At 37.8% G+C, this 16164-nt stretch overlaps 1 protein-coding gene across 7 annotated transcripts in view; it reads right to left on the bottom strand.

Moving 5' to 3' along the window:
• Positions 1 to 16164, bottom strand: part of Lrrc7 (leucine rich repeat containing 7) — a 464597-nt gene that overhangs the window by 271175 nt on the left and 177258 nt on the right. For all 7 annotated transcript variants that reach the window (XM_087897454.1, XM_085677493.2, XM_048453499.3 and 4 more), the window contains one exon: positions 4395 to 4597. In XM_087897454.1, the coding sequence (XP_087753580.1) occupies positions 4395 to 4597 (203 nt within the window). The remainder of the gene's footprint in view (positions 1 to 4394; positions 4598 to 16164) is intronic.

Here is a 16164-nt window from a genome sequence, read left to right as displayed (position 1 = left end):
ATAAGCTCTCAATGTCTAAAATATCCAGAAACTCTCAAAGTAAAACATTTCAACTTTAGACCTATTCTATTTTAGATATGGTCAGCTGATTTAATTCACTAAGTTCCCCTTTTATTATAATTTTGATCATACAATGTCTTTTTAATAAAAATAAAAAACATTTTTATTCTCTTTTGCAGAGATTTTAAATGTCAAGAACTAGCTGGTAATTTTCACTGTATTATTTTACTCATGTATGTCTTCATAAATTACTTTAATCTACTATATGCCCATTTCAATTTGTTATTCTGTCTATATCTTTACTTATTAATTGTTGGTTGTGGCAGCACACTCTGGTAGGATTTGCTAAAGGAGGCAGAGGCAGAGGCAGAGGCAGAGGCAGAATTATGAGTTCGAGGCCAGTCTGGGCTATATACATTTTAAGGTTGGAGAGATGGCTCAGCAGTTAATAGCACCAGCTTTAACACTTTTACCTTCTACTATAGAAACTAAGCCCCATAGAGGGAACTATTCGAATTAGAATCTTTCTGTTCTTTAAAATCTATTTTTGCTTCTTTTCTCATAACTCTTGACATATCTTTGCAAACCCCATCAGCCCCGACTCATTGTTCTCTTCTTGTTATGTAACATCTTTGAAAAGTCAGTTTGGATGGTGCTTGCCATTAAAGGGAAGAAAGCATCCTGACTTACATTGTCATTTGGATTTTTTTTCTTATTTTCCTACTGTGTTTTGTCAATTTATAAATATATTTTTTGTACTGTTATGATCGTATCTCAAATGTCAAACACTTCAGGTCATTATATACTTCAGATGAGACCAATGAAGCTGCTCTGTGGGAGTAACAACTCGTTTAGCGGCAGGTCTCTTTTACAGACCTTCAGCGATTACATAAGAGGTTTGAAATATGTGGAGAGTAAGAGACAATTAATGGTTTCTCTTCTGCTTAAGTACACAGGAAATATATTGTTTGGTGCACTTATGCTACTTTTATTATTGTTAATTGATTGTTTTAATTAACAGGATAGACAAACTATCCTAGATTTTGTTTCCAAGACTACCTAGGGTCCTGGTGAATCACATAATGCAGAATTCAACCGTTTTATTTTGCCTTTACATTTTAACAGTGCTGTGTTGTAACTTGGGACAGCTGTGCTATCTGGTCTTATCTGTCCTCTCTTCCTACATTCTTGACACATGCCACCCTTAAGAGAAATTGAAAAAGACACCAGAATATGGAAAGACCTCCAATGCTCTGGCATAGGTAGAATTAACATAGCAAAAATGGAAATCTTACCAAAAGCAATGTATAGAATCAATGCAATGCCCAACAAAATTCTTCATTGACCTTGAAAGAACAATATTCAACTTCATATGGAAAATCAAAAATCCCAGCATGGCCAAAACAGTCTTGTATATTAAAAGAACTTCTAGAGGCATCACAATCCCTGACTTCCAACTCTACTACAGAGCTACAGTACTGAAAACATCCTTTTATTGGCATAAAAACAGACAGGAGGACCATTGGACCTGAATTGAAGACCTGCATATCAATCCACACACCTATGAACACCTGATTTTTGACAAAGAAGCAAAAAATATCAAATGTATAAGAGAAAGCATATTCAACAAATAGTGCTGGCATAATTGGGTATCAACATGTGGAAGAATGAAAATAGATGAATATCTATCACATGCACAAAACTCAAGTCCAAATGGATCAAAGACCTCAACATAAAATCAACCACACTGAGTCTCATATAAGAGAAAGTTGGAAGTACACTTGAATGCATTGGCACAGAAGACCACTTCCTAAATACAACCCCAGTAGCACAGACACTGAGAGAAACAGTTAATAAATGGGATCTCCTGAAACTGAGAAGCAAAGGACATGGTTAACAACAACAAAAAAAATGTCAGCCTATAGAATGTGAAAAGATCTTCACCAACCCCATATCAGACAGAGGTCTGATCTTCAAATTATACCAAAAAAAAAAACTCAAGAAATTGGTCATCAAAAGAACAAATAATCCAATAAAAATGGAGTACAGAGCTAAACAGAGAACTCTCACCAAAGGAATCTAAAATGGTTGAAAGACACTTAAGGAAATGCTCAACATTTTTAGCCATCAGAGAAATGCAGCTCTGAGATTCCATCTTATATCTGTCAGAATACTCAAGACCAAAAACACCAATGACAGCTTATGATGGAGAGGATGTGGGGTAAAGGGTACACTCCTCCATTGCTGGTGGAGTGCAAGCTGGCACAGCCATGTTGGAAATCAGTATGGCAATTTATCAGAAAGTTAGGAAACAACCTACCTCAAGACCCAGCAATATTACCTTTGGGTATTAACCATAGAATAAGCAATCATTCCACAAGGACATGTGATGTGGGAGGTGATATATACTATGAATATCTTTTATTGCCATTGGTTAATAAAAAAAGCTGCTTTCAGCCAATGGCTTAACAGAGTAAAGCCATACTGAAAGAGATTTATATAGAGAGTAGGCAGAGTCAGAGAGGAGCCATGTAGCTTCCAGTGGGAACAGACCCCTCCACTGGAGCCTGCTGAAACTTTGCCAGTAGGTCCAGACCTCATAATGATGGGCAGATTAATAGAAATGGGTTAATTTAAGATATAAGAGCAAGATAGACATATGCTTAAGCTATTGGCCAAATAGTATTGCAAATAATATAGTTTCTGCATGATTATTTTGGGAGTTTGGGCAGCCAGGCACGAAAGGGCAGCCTCCCACCTACAGACATGAGCTCAACTATGTTCATAGCAGCATTATTTGTCATAGTCAGAATCTGGAAACAACCTAAATGCCCCTTGACCAAAGAATGAATAAAGAGGATGTGGTACATTTACACAATGGAGTACTACACAGTGGAAAAAAAGTAATGACATCTTGAAATTTGCAGGCAAATGGATGGATCTAGAAAACATGATATTGAGTGCGGTAATCAACACCCAGAAAGACAATTATCATATATACTCACTCATAAGTGGTTTTTAAGCTAAAGCAAAGGAAAACCAGGCTATAATTCACAATCCTGGAGAACCTAAACAACAAAGAGTACCCTAAAAGAAACATACATGGATCTAATTTTACATGAAAAGTATAAAATGACAAGATTTCCCGAGTAAATTGGGAGCGTGGGGATCATGGGAGAGGGTAGAAGGGGTGATGTGTGATGTTCTTTTGTACATGTGTTGCTTTTGTTGGATAATGAATAAAGCTGTTTCAGTCAATGGCTTAGCAGAGTAAATCCTGGGGGAAATGGGAACAGAGATACATATAGAGAGAGTAGCTGCCAAATAGATGCCATGTAGCTGCCCCAAGTTGGCCACAGTCTTGTGGGGATACACAGATGAACAGAAATGGGGTAATTTAAGATGTAAGAGCTAGCTAAGAATATGGCTAAGCTATTGGCCAAGCAGTGTTGTAATTAATATAGTTTCTGTGTGATTATATATGGGTCAGTGTGGCCAGGAAATGAAAGAGCAGTCTCTGTTTACACTGGGGAGAGGAGAGGAATATATAGCTCAGTAAAAACAATAAAAAACTTCACCATCTCAGCAATCTGTCTTGAGCTTGTAACCCTCTCTCTAGCATTATATGGCACCTCAAAGAAAGCCATCACCAGTGTTGGCAGGCAATTTTCTGAGCTGGTACCTTAAGTGGTCTCACACCTGCTTCTTAGTTAGGCAAGGAACCAGCAGCTGTTATTATAAGACTTGATCTGAGAAGTGTAAATCTTGCTGATACATTTCCATGGTGCCATTAATGAAGTAATGCTTATAGTTTAAGAAAATGAATAACCCGACTGAAAAGTAAAATAAAATAAAAATTTTATAACAACAACAAAAAAGTGATCAGGGAACTACATGATTTCACTTTAAGATTAGAAGAACTCGCTGGGCGGTGGTGGCGCATGCCTTTAATCTCAACACTCGGGATGCAGAGACAGGTGAATCTCTGAGTTTGAAGCTAGCCTGGTCCACAGAGCAAGTTCCAGGACAGGCACCAGAGCAACAGAGAAACCCTGTCTCAAAAAAATTAAAAAAAGGATTAAAAAAGATATTAGAAGAATTCACTAACACTCCAGGCTGTTAGTTACCAATATGGAAGAAGGCCCTGCTGTGTCTCCTGTATGGGAGGCAGCTGTGCATCAAATACAATGATGGAAGGTTGTGTTGTGTCTGTTACCTGGATAGAAGGCTGTGATGGAAATCTGTTGTGTGAGAGGCTGTGATGTGCTGATTACTGGTTGGAAGGCCACAGTGTGTCAGTTATGTGTATTGAAGGAAGGCTAACTACCTCCATGCCGAGTCTTGGCATTAGGAACTTGGCATTGACAGTATGTCTTTGCTTTGTGAGAACTCACCTTGGGCAGCTCCTCAATCTGATTGGCATCCAGATAGAGCTCCTCTAGCGTGCGTTCGAAGTTGAAGACCTCCTTGGGCACCTGCTGCAGGCTGCAGTGGGAGTAATCCAACACTGAGATGATCTCTTCCTCGCCGCGGAAGCAGCGGCATGGCACCAGGCGGCCAATGAGCTTCCGTTTGGTGGTCATCTCCAGGCACTGCACTGGGAGAGAACACACAGAGGTGTTTAGCCCTGACACTCAAGGAAGGCTGCATCCTCAACCAAAACGGCTGGCTACAATACTGCGGTGCATATGATTTATACAGGACACATAAGCATCACACTTTTGAGCCCTTTAAGTGGAATCAGGTCCAGGGCAACTTCCATAGACTCTTTCAGAAGAGTATCCCATTTCTGCAAAACAGTCAAATTGCACCCCAGAGTTTATGATATCCTTTTCGCTCCATAGACGAACTCTATGAATGACTTTATTGGGGCCCACCAATGTTTCACATTTTCATTAAATAGTATATTCATGAAGTCTACTCTCTTGATAGCATAGAATCCTGATTCACGTGGAGAAAAAAAAAGGATTTATAATCATATTAGAAATTTCTAGGAAACCCCTGACATACCTCTTTCTTATTCCTTTAAGTTAAAATGACCAAAGGCCTTGCAGGCTTACACCATGATTTCGTCAACACTAAGCTTATTTTATACTCCCAGGATAAGCTTTTGAGGGCCACAGCAGGATTTTATTTCTTCTGGTATCTGTCTTAGTGCCTGGCAATTCATGTTTATTGACTACAGAGTGAGAGGTGAATGTATGAATGAGTAAATTAACGCTTGGAACTCTGATCCTGATCGCTATCAGTTATGGGTAATTAACTTGAGAAACTTCTCATTCTAACTAAAGGTTCCTCTCCCTGTGAATGTGCCCTCTGGGAACAAGGAAGACACTACTTCCTAACTGTGTGTTCTTTCTACACATAAGGATCTTGAATTCTTCAAGGAGATCTTGACTTACATATTCTTAAATATATAGTATTTTATATTTATATCAATATACATCATATAAGATATATAAAATATCTTAATTATATATTGCCTATATATTTTAAGTATACATTGCTATAGTTTAATGAGTATAGAATTAGTACTAAATGAATATTAATTCAAACTTGGCATTTACTTTGTAGTTTTTTTATGTCTATACATATATACATATATTTGTATGTGTGTGTGTAGGTCAGAGGCAATCCTCAGGCATGATTCTTAGGAGCCATTCACTTTTTTTTTTTTGAGTTGGGGCTCTCCTTGGCCTGGAGCTTGCTGAGAAGGCATGTTGACTGGCCAGAAAAACCACAGGAAATCTTACCTGCCCCGTCTCTGCCTCCCCAGTGCTGAGATTGCAAACCTACACTGTCAAACCTGGCTTTTTTTTGTATGGGTTCTGGGAGTTGAAGTCAGGAACTCATGTTTGTGTGACAAGCATTTTACAATTGATGTATTTCCCTAGGCTGTTAGTTAGATTTTTGTAGAATAGAAAGTTATTGCTGAGGGGTTGGAGTGATAGTTTAGCAGTTAAGAATGCTTTCTGCTCTTGCAAAGGATCAGTGTTTTGCTTTCAGCACCAACTTTCGGTGGCTCTGCAGGCACACACACACACACACACACACACACACACACACACAGTCTTTAAAAGTGTATTATTTAAATAAAAAATTAAAGACATTTATTAAAAAGTTAGATAGCATTTTATTTTTAAAATTGCAATAGTGTGAATCAGATTTGGAAACTACCAGGTACAATTTACTTAAAAGCTGCAGGGTTTTCATTCAAGGATGTCCTTATGTCTCTTTTAACTTCTGAAATTACTGCAAAGATATTCCTGGGACAAGTTAGTGAATGAACACCTATAGATATCTATATTCACATGGAAATCTGTAGAAAGCTAACTGAAAGCCTTCTCCACCAACTTTTATTATTCCATGTCTGACACATTCCAAAAGGATGAGTCACAAGACTAGGCAACTACTGTTTTACCAAATTTTATTGAAATTTTGTGCTTGTGGGACATCTCGTCTCTACCTGGAATCTAGCACATACTAAACATCCAATAATGGCCCTAATAAGCGAGTGGCATGCCCTTGTTACCTGATAAACATGTATGGAGTACTTTGCCGTTATAAAGGTAAATATAATAGGCTGTGGTTAGCAGCAAAGTTGTGGTGTGGAGGATAATTTTTTGCTTTTTGAAAGAGTTAAAATTGCATTGTTTTATTTTTTAAAAAATATTTATTTTTGTGTGTATCTATGTGAGTGCATGGACATATGTATGTGTGTGCAGGTGTGTAGACCTGTGTAAATACACAGAAGCTGGATGAGGGTGTCTGGTGCTCTCCTTAATCAATCTTATACATTTGAGGTGGAGACTCTCCTGGGACCTGGAGTTTGCATTTTCTTCTCTAGGCAGGAAGCCAGCAAGTCCCAACAATCCTGTCTCTGCCCTCTTCAGAGATGGGGAACTGATAGGCATGGGGCTTGGTAAATAATCTTTAGGGGCAGAATTCCAGCCTTCATGATTGGACACCAAGGGCTCTTAATCAATGAAACATCCTTCCAGCTTCTGCTTGGTGTATCTCTTGCCTGTTTTCTATGTGCCCTTCACTGGTTCAGTTCCCTGGATGTTTCTCCTGGATGGATGCTCCACTGTGCATCAGTACTCTGAGAACACTCTCTCTACTCTCATCTGGAGCTTCTGCTTCTGCAGACCTATGCAGAGCTCCTCTTCACCATCGCCCTGTGACGTCTACGCTTCCTTCCTGTGTTAGAGCTTCTATTTTCTAGGTTGGATGCCTTCTTCCAAGATTTTATTTCTTCAATTTGGAAGAAGGTGACTTCTATTTTTTTACTGAGACAGGATGTAGAGTAGGTATTTTTTTTTTTTTTGAGATCTTGCAGTCTGAAGATGGCTTATTTACCTACAAAAGATTGAAAAGTTCATCTGGATATACATTTCTAGGTCAGAAATACTTTTTTTTTTATAAATGTGGAGGAACATTTTGGTACCTTGTAAGAAAGCCCAATTTCATTCCTATTTAAAGTCCCATTTCACACTCAACTTCTGCAGCAGATAGTTTTAAAATTTTATCTCTGGTCTTAAACATTCGTGACAACGTGCTTTGAGTTTTCTTAAATTGTGCTAGATTCTGATGGGTTTCCTTTCCTGCAATTCCTCACTAACTGGATGAGAGAACTATTTCTTAGATATAGTCTACAAGTAAATTATTTATTCCCTAGCAATTTCTGTGTCACTGTACCTTGTTTCTATTTTCCTGGAAGTTTCCTCAAGTTTATTTTCTAATCCCATGTAATGACTTCCTTTAAATTTGACAGTGTATTTTATACTTTATGAGAGTTGTGTGATGCATTCTGAATGCTCAGCTTTTACAGCTCCCTGTTTGTGTGCCAGGGATCCATGTCTTCTTCATTTCTCTCAGAGGATATTAACTGTAGATTTATCTATCCCTATTTGGTGCTTGTGTAGCTCCTGAGTTCCACTTTGTGTCCTTTGGTCCTCTTCTCTCAGAATAGATGCTTTCCTCAAACATCTAGTGATCTGTGACTGTCTTCTCATACCGGGTGATCCTCTGAAAGGATAATTGAAGCTCTGTGTGCATGACAGGTTTCATTTCAGAATAAACTGTCAGCAAGCCAAAGAAAATTCTAAAGAATGTTCTGGTCATCTACCTGAGCTGGAAAAAATGCTTCTCTGTAGAGGCAATTTCCTACTTTTGGCAACAACTCTCCCCTTGATTGTGTGTTGTGGTCATATGTATGAGTGTTTCTGTGTATATGTGTGCATAAGTGCACATGAATATAGAGGCCAGGGGTTAACCGCTGATATTGTTCCCCAGGACTCACTTGCCTTGCATCTTGAGACTAGGTCTCTTAGTGGCCTGGAAAGCACTAATTTAGCTATTCTGTCAGGCCTAGAGATCTTCCTGTCTTTGTCTCCCTAAACCTGAGATTGTAAGCATTCTTTAACTATACCTGTATTTTCATATGGGAATTTTACATGGGTTCAGGACCTCATGCTTGCGCAGAAAACACTAACTGACCAAGTTATCTCTAGCTACTCTTTAGTTTCTTGTATCTTATTTGTTGTCTTCAATTTTCATGAGCTGGAAAATCAACTCCTTTACCTTAGAGAGTATTGTATAATGTAGTTAGCAACAGGTTATATATATATATATATATATATATATATATATATATATATATATATATATATATATATATAAAACCTGTTATATATATATATATAATGTGTGTGTGCATGTACGTGTATGTGTGTTCTACATCCAACCCTAGCTTGTAAAAGCATGTTAAAGTTGCATTCTCCTCATGTCTACACAGTAGGGAGCATATACATACACTTTAAATTCTTTTTAGTCCAGTGAAGTCTTGCTTATAAGAATAGATAAATCAACAATGGGCATGTCTAAGGGAGCTTTCTGTCAATACGTTTTATTTTTTCAATTCTTCCCCAGTTGACCTGGTGGTCCATAGTGGTGTTTAGTTCTAAGCAGGAACATCACAACCCTCTTTGGGAAAATTCTCTTCTGTTGACTTCCGTGATGTCACACTCTGACTTCAGATTCTATTTTTAAACTGGGAATGTCACACCTGCATTCACATTTGGTATTCCATTGCTCTGATCAGCATAGGTTCCCACAGAGGTTCTTGTCTTTAAGTCTTTTGAGGGTCAGGCATCTATGCTGAAGATGTGCTCTATGGTGTTAGTTTTTTCTGGACATGCTGTTCTTCCAGTTACACAGTCTTGTTCACATTTCCCAATACCTACTTCAGTGAGATAAGTTAAGTATAAAGTGGATGCCTATAGAAATTTAGTCTTTAACAGATTTTCCATCAAAGATATTACAAACAATAATGCTTTCAGAACTAAACTGGTGTTCATGTGAGGCATCTCATTGCGGTTGACCTTGGACTCCAGAACAGGCTGCCTGGATGTGTGTGTGTGTGTGAGAGAGAGAGAGAGAAAGAGAGAGAGAGAGAGAGAGAGAGAGAGAGAGAGAGAGAGAGAGAGAGAGAGAGAGAGAGACTTGGCACATTATACTAATTCCCTTAATTTTATCATCCAAAAAATCTCAGTATGCATCTAGTGTAAACAATTAAATCTTCAAGTTTGAAGCCAGCACTGTTCCACCCTATACCTCCCAGTCTCAGGATGATTCTACCATGTACATCATTCCTTCAGTCAGAGATCTTAGGGTTTTTGTTAATTCTTTCAATACCTCCTTACCCTCATATTTTGCAATCACCAAGTCATAACTACTAAATAACCTGGCTTGCTGAACCATGCCTGTCTGTCTTGAGAGTCCCTCATTTCCAGCTCATGCCACAAATATTTTTCTATATTTGTGTATGTCTTCCTGTCCTTCCACAGTTCAATGATACTTTGAAAACATATATTGGGCTAGGCATCTAGGTGAGCAAAAGTGCTTTTTACAGAAGCTTAATGATCTGACTTTGAACCCACATGAAAACTGAAGGAAAAAATTGACTCTTGAGAATGGTTCTACACACACACACACACTATATATATATATATACACATATATATATACATACATATATATATATATGTATATATTTATATGCATATGTATATACCAAACTCCTTTAAAAAGCAGTGTAGCTACTTTACAGATCTCAAGAAGAATCTCAAGGGGAAACTATGATGCTCACAGCGGCACTACTAAGTATGATTTGGTCCTACTTTTTCACACCCACACTCAGCACCAGCCCTACTTGGCCCCATTTTTTGCATCATTTCCTGTGTACTATGTTTTAATTTCTTTTCTCCTCCTCCTTCTCCTTCTGATTTTTCCCTTTAATTGAGAATAGATTCTTTTCTCATACAGTATATTCTGATTATAGTTTTCCATCCTTCTACTCCTCCCAGCTACTCCCCAACTTCCCTCTGGAACCACTCTTTTATGTCTCTCATGAGAAAAGAACAGGCTTCTAAGAGATAACAACCAAACATGACAAAATAAAACATAATAAGATGAAGTAAAAGCTATTATATCAACGTTGGACATGATGAGTGAACAGGAGGAAAAGAGTCCCAAGAACAGACACAATAATTAGTGACCCATTGGTTCTCAGTCATGAGTCCCATAAAAATACTACACCAATAGCTAATCACTTAAATGTGGAGGACCTGATGATGCAGATTCATGTAGGCCCTTGTTTTCTGCTTCAGTCTCTGTGAGTTCACATGTTCCTTTCCTCTGGCTCTTACAATCTTTTTTTCTCCTCTTCTGTAGGATTCCCTGAGCTCGGAGGGGAGGGATTTGATGAGAGCTCCCTTTGAGATACTTTCTCCTCATAGTGTCAGACTGTGGGTCTCTGCATCTGTTTCCATCTACTGCTGAAGGAATACTTTCTGATGATGACTAGGTAGAGCACTGTTGTATAAATCTAGCAGAATATTATTATGAAGCATTTTATTAATTTTTTAGAACAAAAGTGTTTGTTTTTATCCTAGCTCTTTGGGATATCTAATCTCTTATTCCCCAACCAGTGTAGGGTATGTATTTCTTCTTGTGGAGTGGGCCTTAAGTCAAACCACACATTGGTTAGCTACTCCCATAAGCTCTGTGCCACCATTGCTGTAGCATATTTTGCAGGCAGGACAGATTACATGTCAAGGGTTTTGTGGCTGGGTTGGTGTCCACATTTCTCTTTCAGCAGCCTGAAGAGTATCTTCGCATAGCAAAGAGACTAGAATAATAGGGGTGAGGAATCCACGTAGGCACCAGCTCAACTCTTCCAAGTTCAATGAGTTGTATGGGTGCTGTCCTTGGCAATGGGGGTAGGGTCCTGCTTCCAGTTTGCAGAGAGCTTAAATTCACATATTTTTACATTAGGCCCCAGGTAAGCTATGCCTACGTCTGAGCAGGAAACAAAGGTACATTTTACCTTATGTTTTAAAAATTCAAATTAAATAGCTTCTCCCTCTTTCCGGAATAGATTATGTTTTCTATAGCATGAAAACGCCATACAACTACATGTTGTGGGTCACTTTGACCACATTTTAATCACTCAAAACTCAATCTTGTGACCTATATCAGATGCCGCATGTGGGCTGGGTCTACATCTGGCCTGTTCAACATGATGCTTCTCAGAATTAATTAACATTAGCTTCAAAGGAGAAATATAAAAACATTAATGTTGTAAATAAATGGATATTGGTGCTAAATATGATTTAATTTTCTAAATTTGTATAGTATTTACAGTTTCAGACTCTCTGAAACTGTATCTGTCATCTTGGGGATTTCTGTTTCATGTGTTTTCTTAATTTTAATGATAAAACTATTAAGGGTCAGTGGATCTGTAATGCATATAATGCTCACAGATCTGGCTGGGAACTTCACATCTCCTTGGACAAAGCCACTGTAAGTTAGTTCACTTGCCTTAAACCAACTCAATGGGAACCAGCTACCAGCTAAACATCCAAACACAGGATACTGTCGTTTTCTCACTAAGACATGGAACAATAAACACATCTGATGGGTGATTTATGCACAGAATACAGACAATGTGTAGAAAAAATAGAATACAGATACAGTGTCGAAAAAAAACAGAGATACCACCAAGGGAGGTTACTTTGGTTGCTAATTTAATTGATCAGTTTAAAATAACTTCTAAGAAAACAACTACTTTGTTCAACTACTACGACAACGAAAAGTCAGAAGGAGAATGTGGTTTAGAAATAGAGTATAATACAAGACAAGGACTCACGAACTTGTCACACACACCACATAAGCACACATCTGTTTTTCTGTAACTGTGGTGAGAGCCTAGAACACATCAAAGCCTGTCAATCCCACACCTAGAACTTTGGACACTGACTAAATAACAATATGATTTTCAGCATTAGCCAATATTTAGACACAAGGAAAAGAAGTTATGTCAGGCATGGGGGTGAATGTCATCCCAGCATGAGGGAAGCAGAAGCAAGAAGACCGACCACTAGCTCACGTCCAGTGTGGGCTATGCAGGGAGACCTGCTCTCAACAAAGGCAGAAAAAAATTTCTTAGATCCATTTTTCTCTTTCTTCTTTTCTTTTCTTGTTTTTTAAACAGGGATTGAAAAGGTCAAGAAGAAAATAGGAATGTATTTCTTTTGGCAGGGTTGGTACAGTATGTTTCTTTGAAGTCAAAGGTAAGAACTTCCTTTCTGTGTTCTCACAACACTGCATGGTTTCCCTCTCTCTTAAATCGTGTATGTTTTTTAGTCTGAGTTGAATGTCAACAAGGGATTTTTTCTTGTCTACAATCACAGCATGTAGTCTAAAGCCACAGCCTCTCTTTCAGTACTCTACCATGATCATATGAGCAGCAGGGGCTTCCTTGCCAGGCCAAATTCAGGTGAAACGGTAGGAAGATTCATCTTGTTATATTATGTAAATCCAATACCACTGAAAATTTAAATAAAATAAAGAATCGTTCTTGCACTAGTCTAAAGGTGAGAATACATGTGCCTAGTGCCTATTAATGTCTCTTCATTCTCTATAACCGAAGATGGTCTCTGAGTTGATCTTGTCTAAGATTCCATTCCTAGTAAGATGAAAGGCAAAAGGCTCAGTCTTTCCGAGGTTTTCTATGATATGCATGCTCTCTCTCTCTCTCTCTCTCTCTCTCTCTCTCTCTCTCTCTCTCTTTCTTTTCTTTCTTTCTTTTTGTTCGAGACAAAGTTACTCTGCAGCTTTGAAGCCTGCCCTGAAACTAGCTCTAGTAGACCAGGCTGGCCTCGAACTCATAGAGATCAGTCTGCCTCTGCCTCCCTAGTGCTGGGATTAAAGGCATGCACCACCACTGCCTGACCTGCATTCTGTTTTTATTCATCTCTACAGTCTTGCACTTTTCAAGAGACAAATGTTTCTAGTTTATCCTCTGGGAAACATTTTGCCTCACTAACTGTGCCACAGGGACATGGAAATCTGCCAAGCTCACTCCACGCCCTACTTAGAAAGAGACATCTTTATAACCATTACCCAACCTCAAGTCCATATCTGAAACGTGTATCATGGGCTGTCTCTGTGAGGAGCAGGATACTGAGTTGAGTGTCAGAGGTTGACTCTGATTTTGACTGTTGAAATGCTCTTTAGGTTTCTGTAGGATAATTTTCATCTTAACATTATAATACTTAAGTTTTAAATGTTTTGTTTTTCTTTCATCCCAAGAAACATTATCATCTTGGCTGGATCACTGGGCTGTTGGACAGCCCTTCTCCTGGACTTTAATGATGATGCCATCAGTAATCAAAACAAATGATCAAGGAGAAGAGCAGATTGAGTGTTTGGCTTCAAGGGGTGCTCACGGACACCTCTACCAGTTTCTGTAGACAAGCTCCTTCTTAGCAGAACTTAGCTTCTGTGCTCTCTGAAGGAACCTTCATCAACTGACTTCAAAGGATTTTTTTTCCAAGGTGATTCCCAGTATAAACCTTCACCTCTGATTTCATCTTCAACTGCTTAATGAGGTGGTTAATTTAAACAAAAGTCATTCCTTTACAGCTGGCTTTGGAGGTATTTGCTAAGTCTCTGCTTAGAGTCTGTGTTCTCATGGTTTCTTTTCTCGTTTTAATTTGTGCTTTACTGTTCATGTCTATGCAACTCAGAGTCATATTTTATTGCTCCCCTTTTGTGCTAGGTATTTGGTTATATGCTGGGAAATACCAAGGAATAAAGGCATTCCCTGAACTAATTAATTTATAGAAGAGTGACATGAAATAAATATTTATCAGAGAGCCAAGAAACTAAACCTATAATTTTTATGTTACCTACTATGAAATATCAGAGTCTGAAACCTTTATATATTGACATATAGTTAACATATTTAGTGAAATAAAAATAAATTAAAATATGATTTCATGTATTAATAAATATATTGTCTTCAAAAAACTACTTGTATACTTAAGGTCTAAAAGTTTCACTGAATCTATATTTTTCCTTTAAAAAAATTCAATTTGTGGTGGAGGGTACCAAATTCAAGGTCTCATGGGGCTATCACCAGACTACATCTCCAGTCTAGTCTTTATTTTTCAGTGACAGTTTTTCCGAGCTCATATTCCTGCACTTAAATAAGTATAAAAATTAGAATATTAAGATTTCAGAGAGGCTGCTATGGTTCAAATGTTTGTGTCCCTCTAAAATCCATGCTGGGGCTTAGTTCTTAGAGGTGGGTGTCTTTTCAGAAAATCAGTGGTGCTTTCAGAAAATATAGCTGTAAGACAGCACAAAGAAAAGCTCAGTGCCAGATTAAAAATACACAAATGTCAGGAGAAAGTTATGATTCATTAAAAAATGGTTCCAGTCGTGTTTCTTGAAAGACATTGGCTTTCAGGAAAACAGTTAACTTCATCTAAGAGCAAAATGAAAAAAATTAACCTTAGGATTTTTCAGGGAGTTAACTTCTCTAAGGTAAAGATATGAAGTTGTGCCCTAGTATTCAAAGATTTGTTAAATTTAAGATACAGAAAAAAAAAGAACAACTTTGTCTGAAAGAGGCTGCTTCTTTGGTAGCATCTTGTGTTTGAGAGAAGCCTCAGCCTAATCACTTATCCAGTCCTTGAATAAATTATTCAGGTGATTGTGTTGTATCTTAATATCTCTTGAGTAGTCTTAAGCTATAGTAAAAAGTCAAGCTGATGACTCATTTTAGAAAGCTATCATGAGAAAGTCCATTTCAATATGGTCTTTGGGAAGTCAGAGACAGCTAAAGTCTATTAAGCGTGAAAATAGTTTCCTAAATAAAAACTTGGTTATATAAAAGTTATTATTTATTTTCTGAAGAAAATATGCTTCTGTGGGATTCTCCACATCTCCCTGCATTGGAGTGATAGCTTCAGAGCTGGGAAGCATTTCAGCCCGAGGTGTTTTATCCAAGTGTTCTTCCTTTTGTGAGGCTAGGACCCTGTTCCCATGATCCCTTTCACAGGGTAGAGTAAAAATTTTCCTTCCTTTTGATCTTGTGCAAATGACTGAAAGAAAACTGTTTCAACGATATTTCTTGGTATTTCATATTCAGTCTTCAATCACAATAAGAAATTTCTGATACTGCTTGTGTTTATTAACATTTTAATTAATGCTGATGATGGTTGTATTCGTGCCTTCAGGACAGTTAGATCAAACACTGCAATTGTGAGACTTACTAAAATAAACAGGGCTTGTAGTGATAATCTTTTAATCAATTAAATTGCTCTGGGTATAAATCTAGGCAGTTACTTTTTAATTGGGAAAATTTTAACAGTCATGGAACGTACAAGCCTACCTCATGTCACCCTAAGGCTAAAAGGGGAGTTAAAACAAGAATTAATTTAAAGAAGCCCAGGCATAGAGAATGCAGCCCCAAACGGAGCAACCACTAGAAAAGCTCACGAAAACACAAAATGGCTGAATCAGAGCTCATTGTAAAGCTGAAGAATTGGTTAGGATTCAGAATTGGAGTTCCTTTTCACTGTTAGTCTATGATGTGGGATAAAAAGTGTAATTTCAAGAAGCAATTCACAATATTCTGAATATTTAAGCACCCATCTTGATTCATTTTGTAAGTAATAAATGCCAGAAGCAGAATTGGTTCCTTCTTAGTGAAAGAAAATTGTTACTGAATTAAATTATTTAGAAGATGATTAAAATCCAACAGAATTTGAGAGAATTAGGAGAATACACTCAGGAGCAAACACTTTGAAA

This window comes from Myodes glareolus, chromosome 17 (assembly GCF_982192425.1).
Source record: "Myodes glareolus chromosome 17, mMyoGla1.1, whole genome shotgun sequence".
NCBI lineage: Eukaryota > Metazoa > Chordata > Mammalia > Rodentia > Cricetidae > Myodes > Myodes glareolus.
The sequence above is the reverse complement of the archived record's forward strand: the minus strand, read 5'-3'. Positions and strand labels throughout refer to the sequence as shown.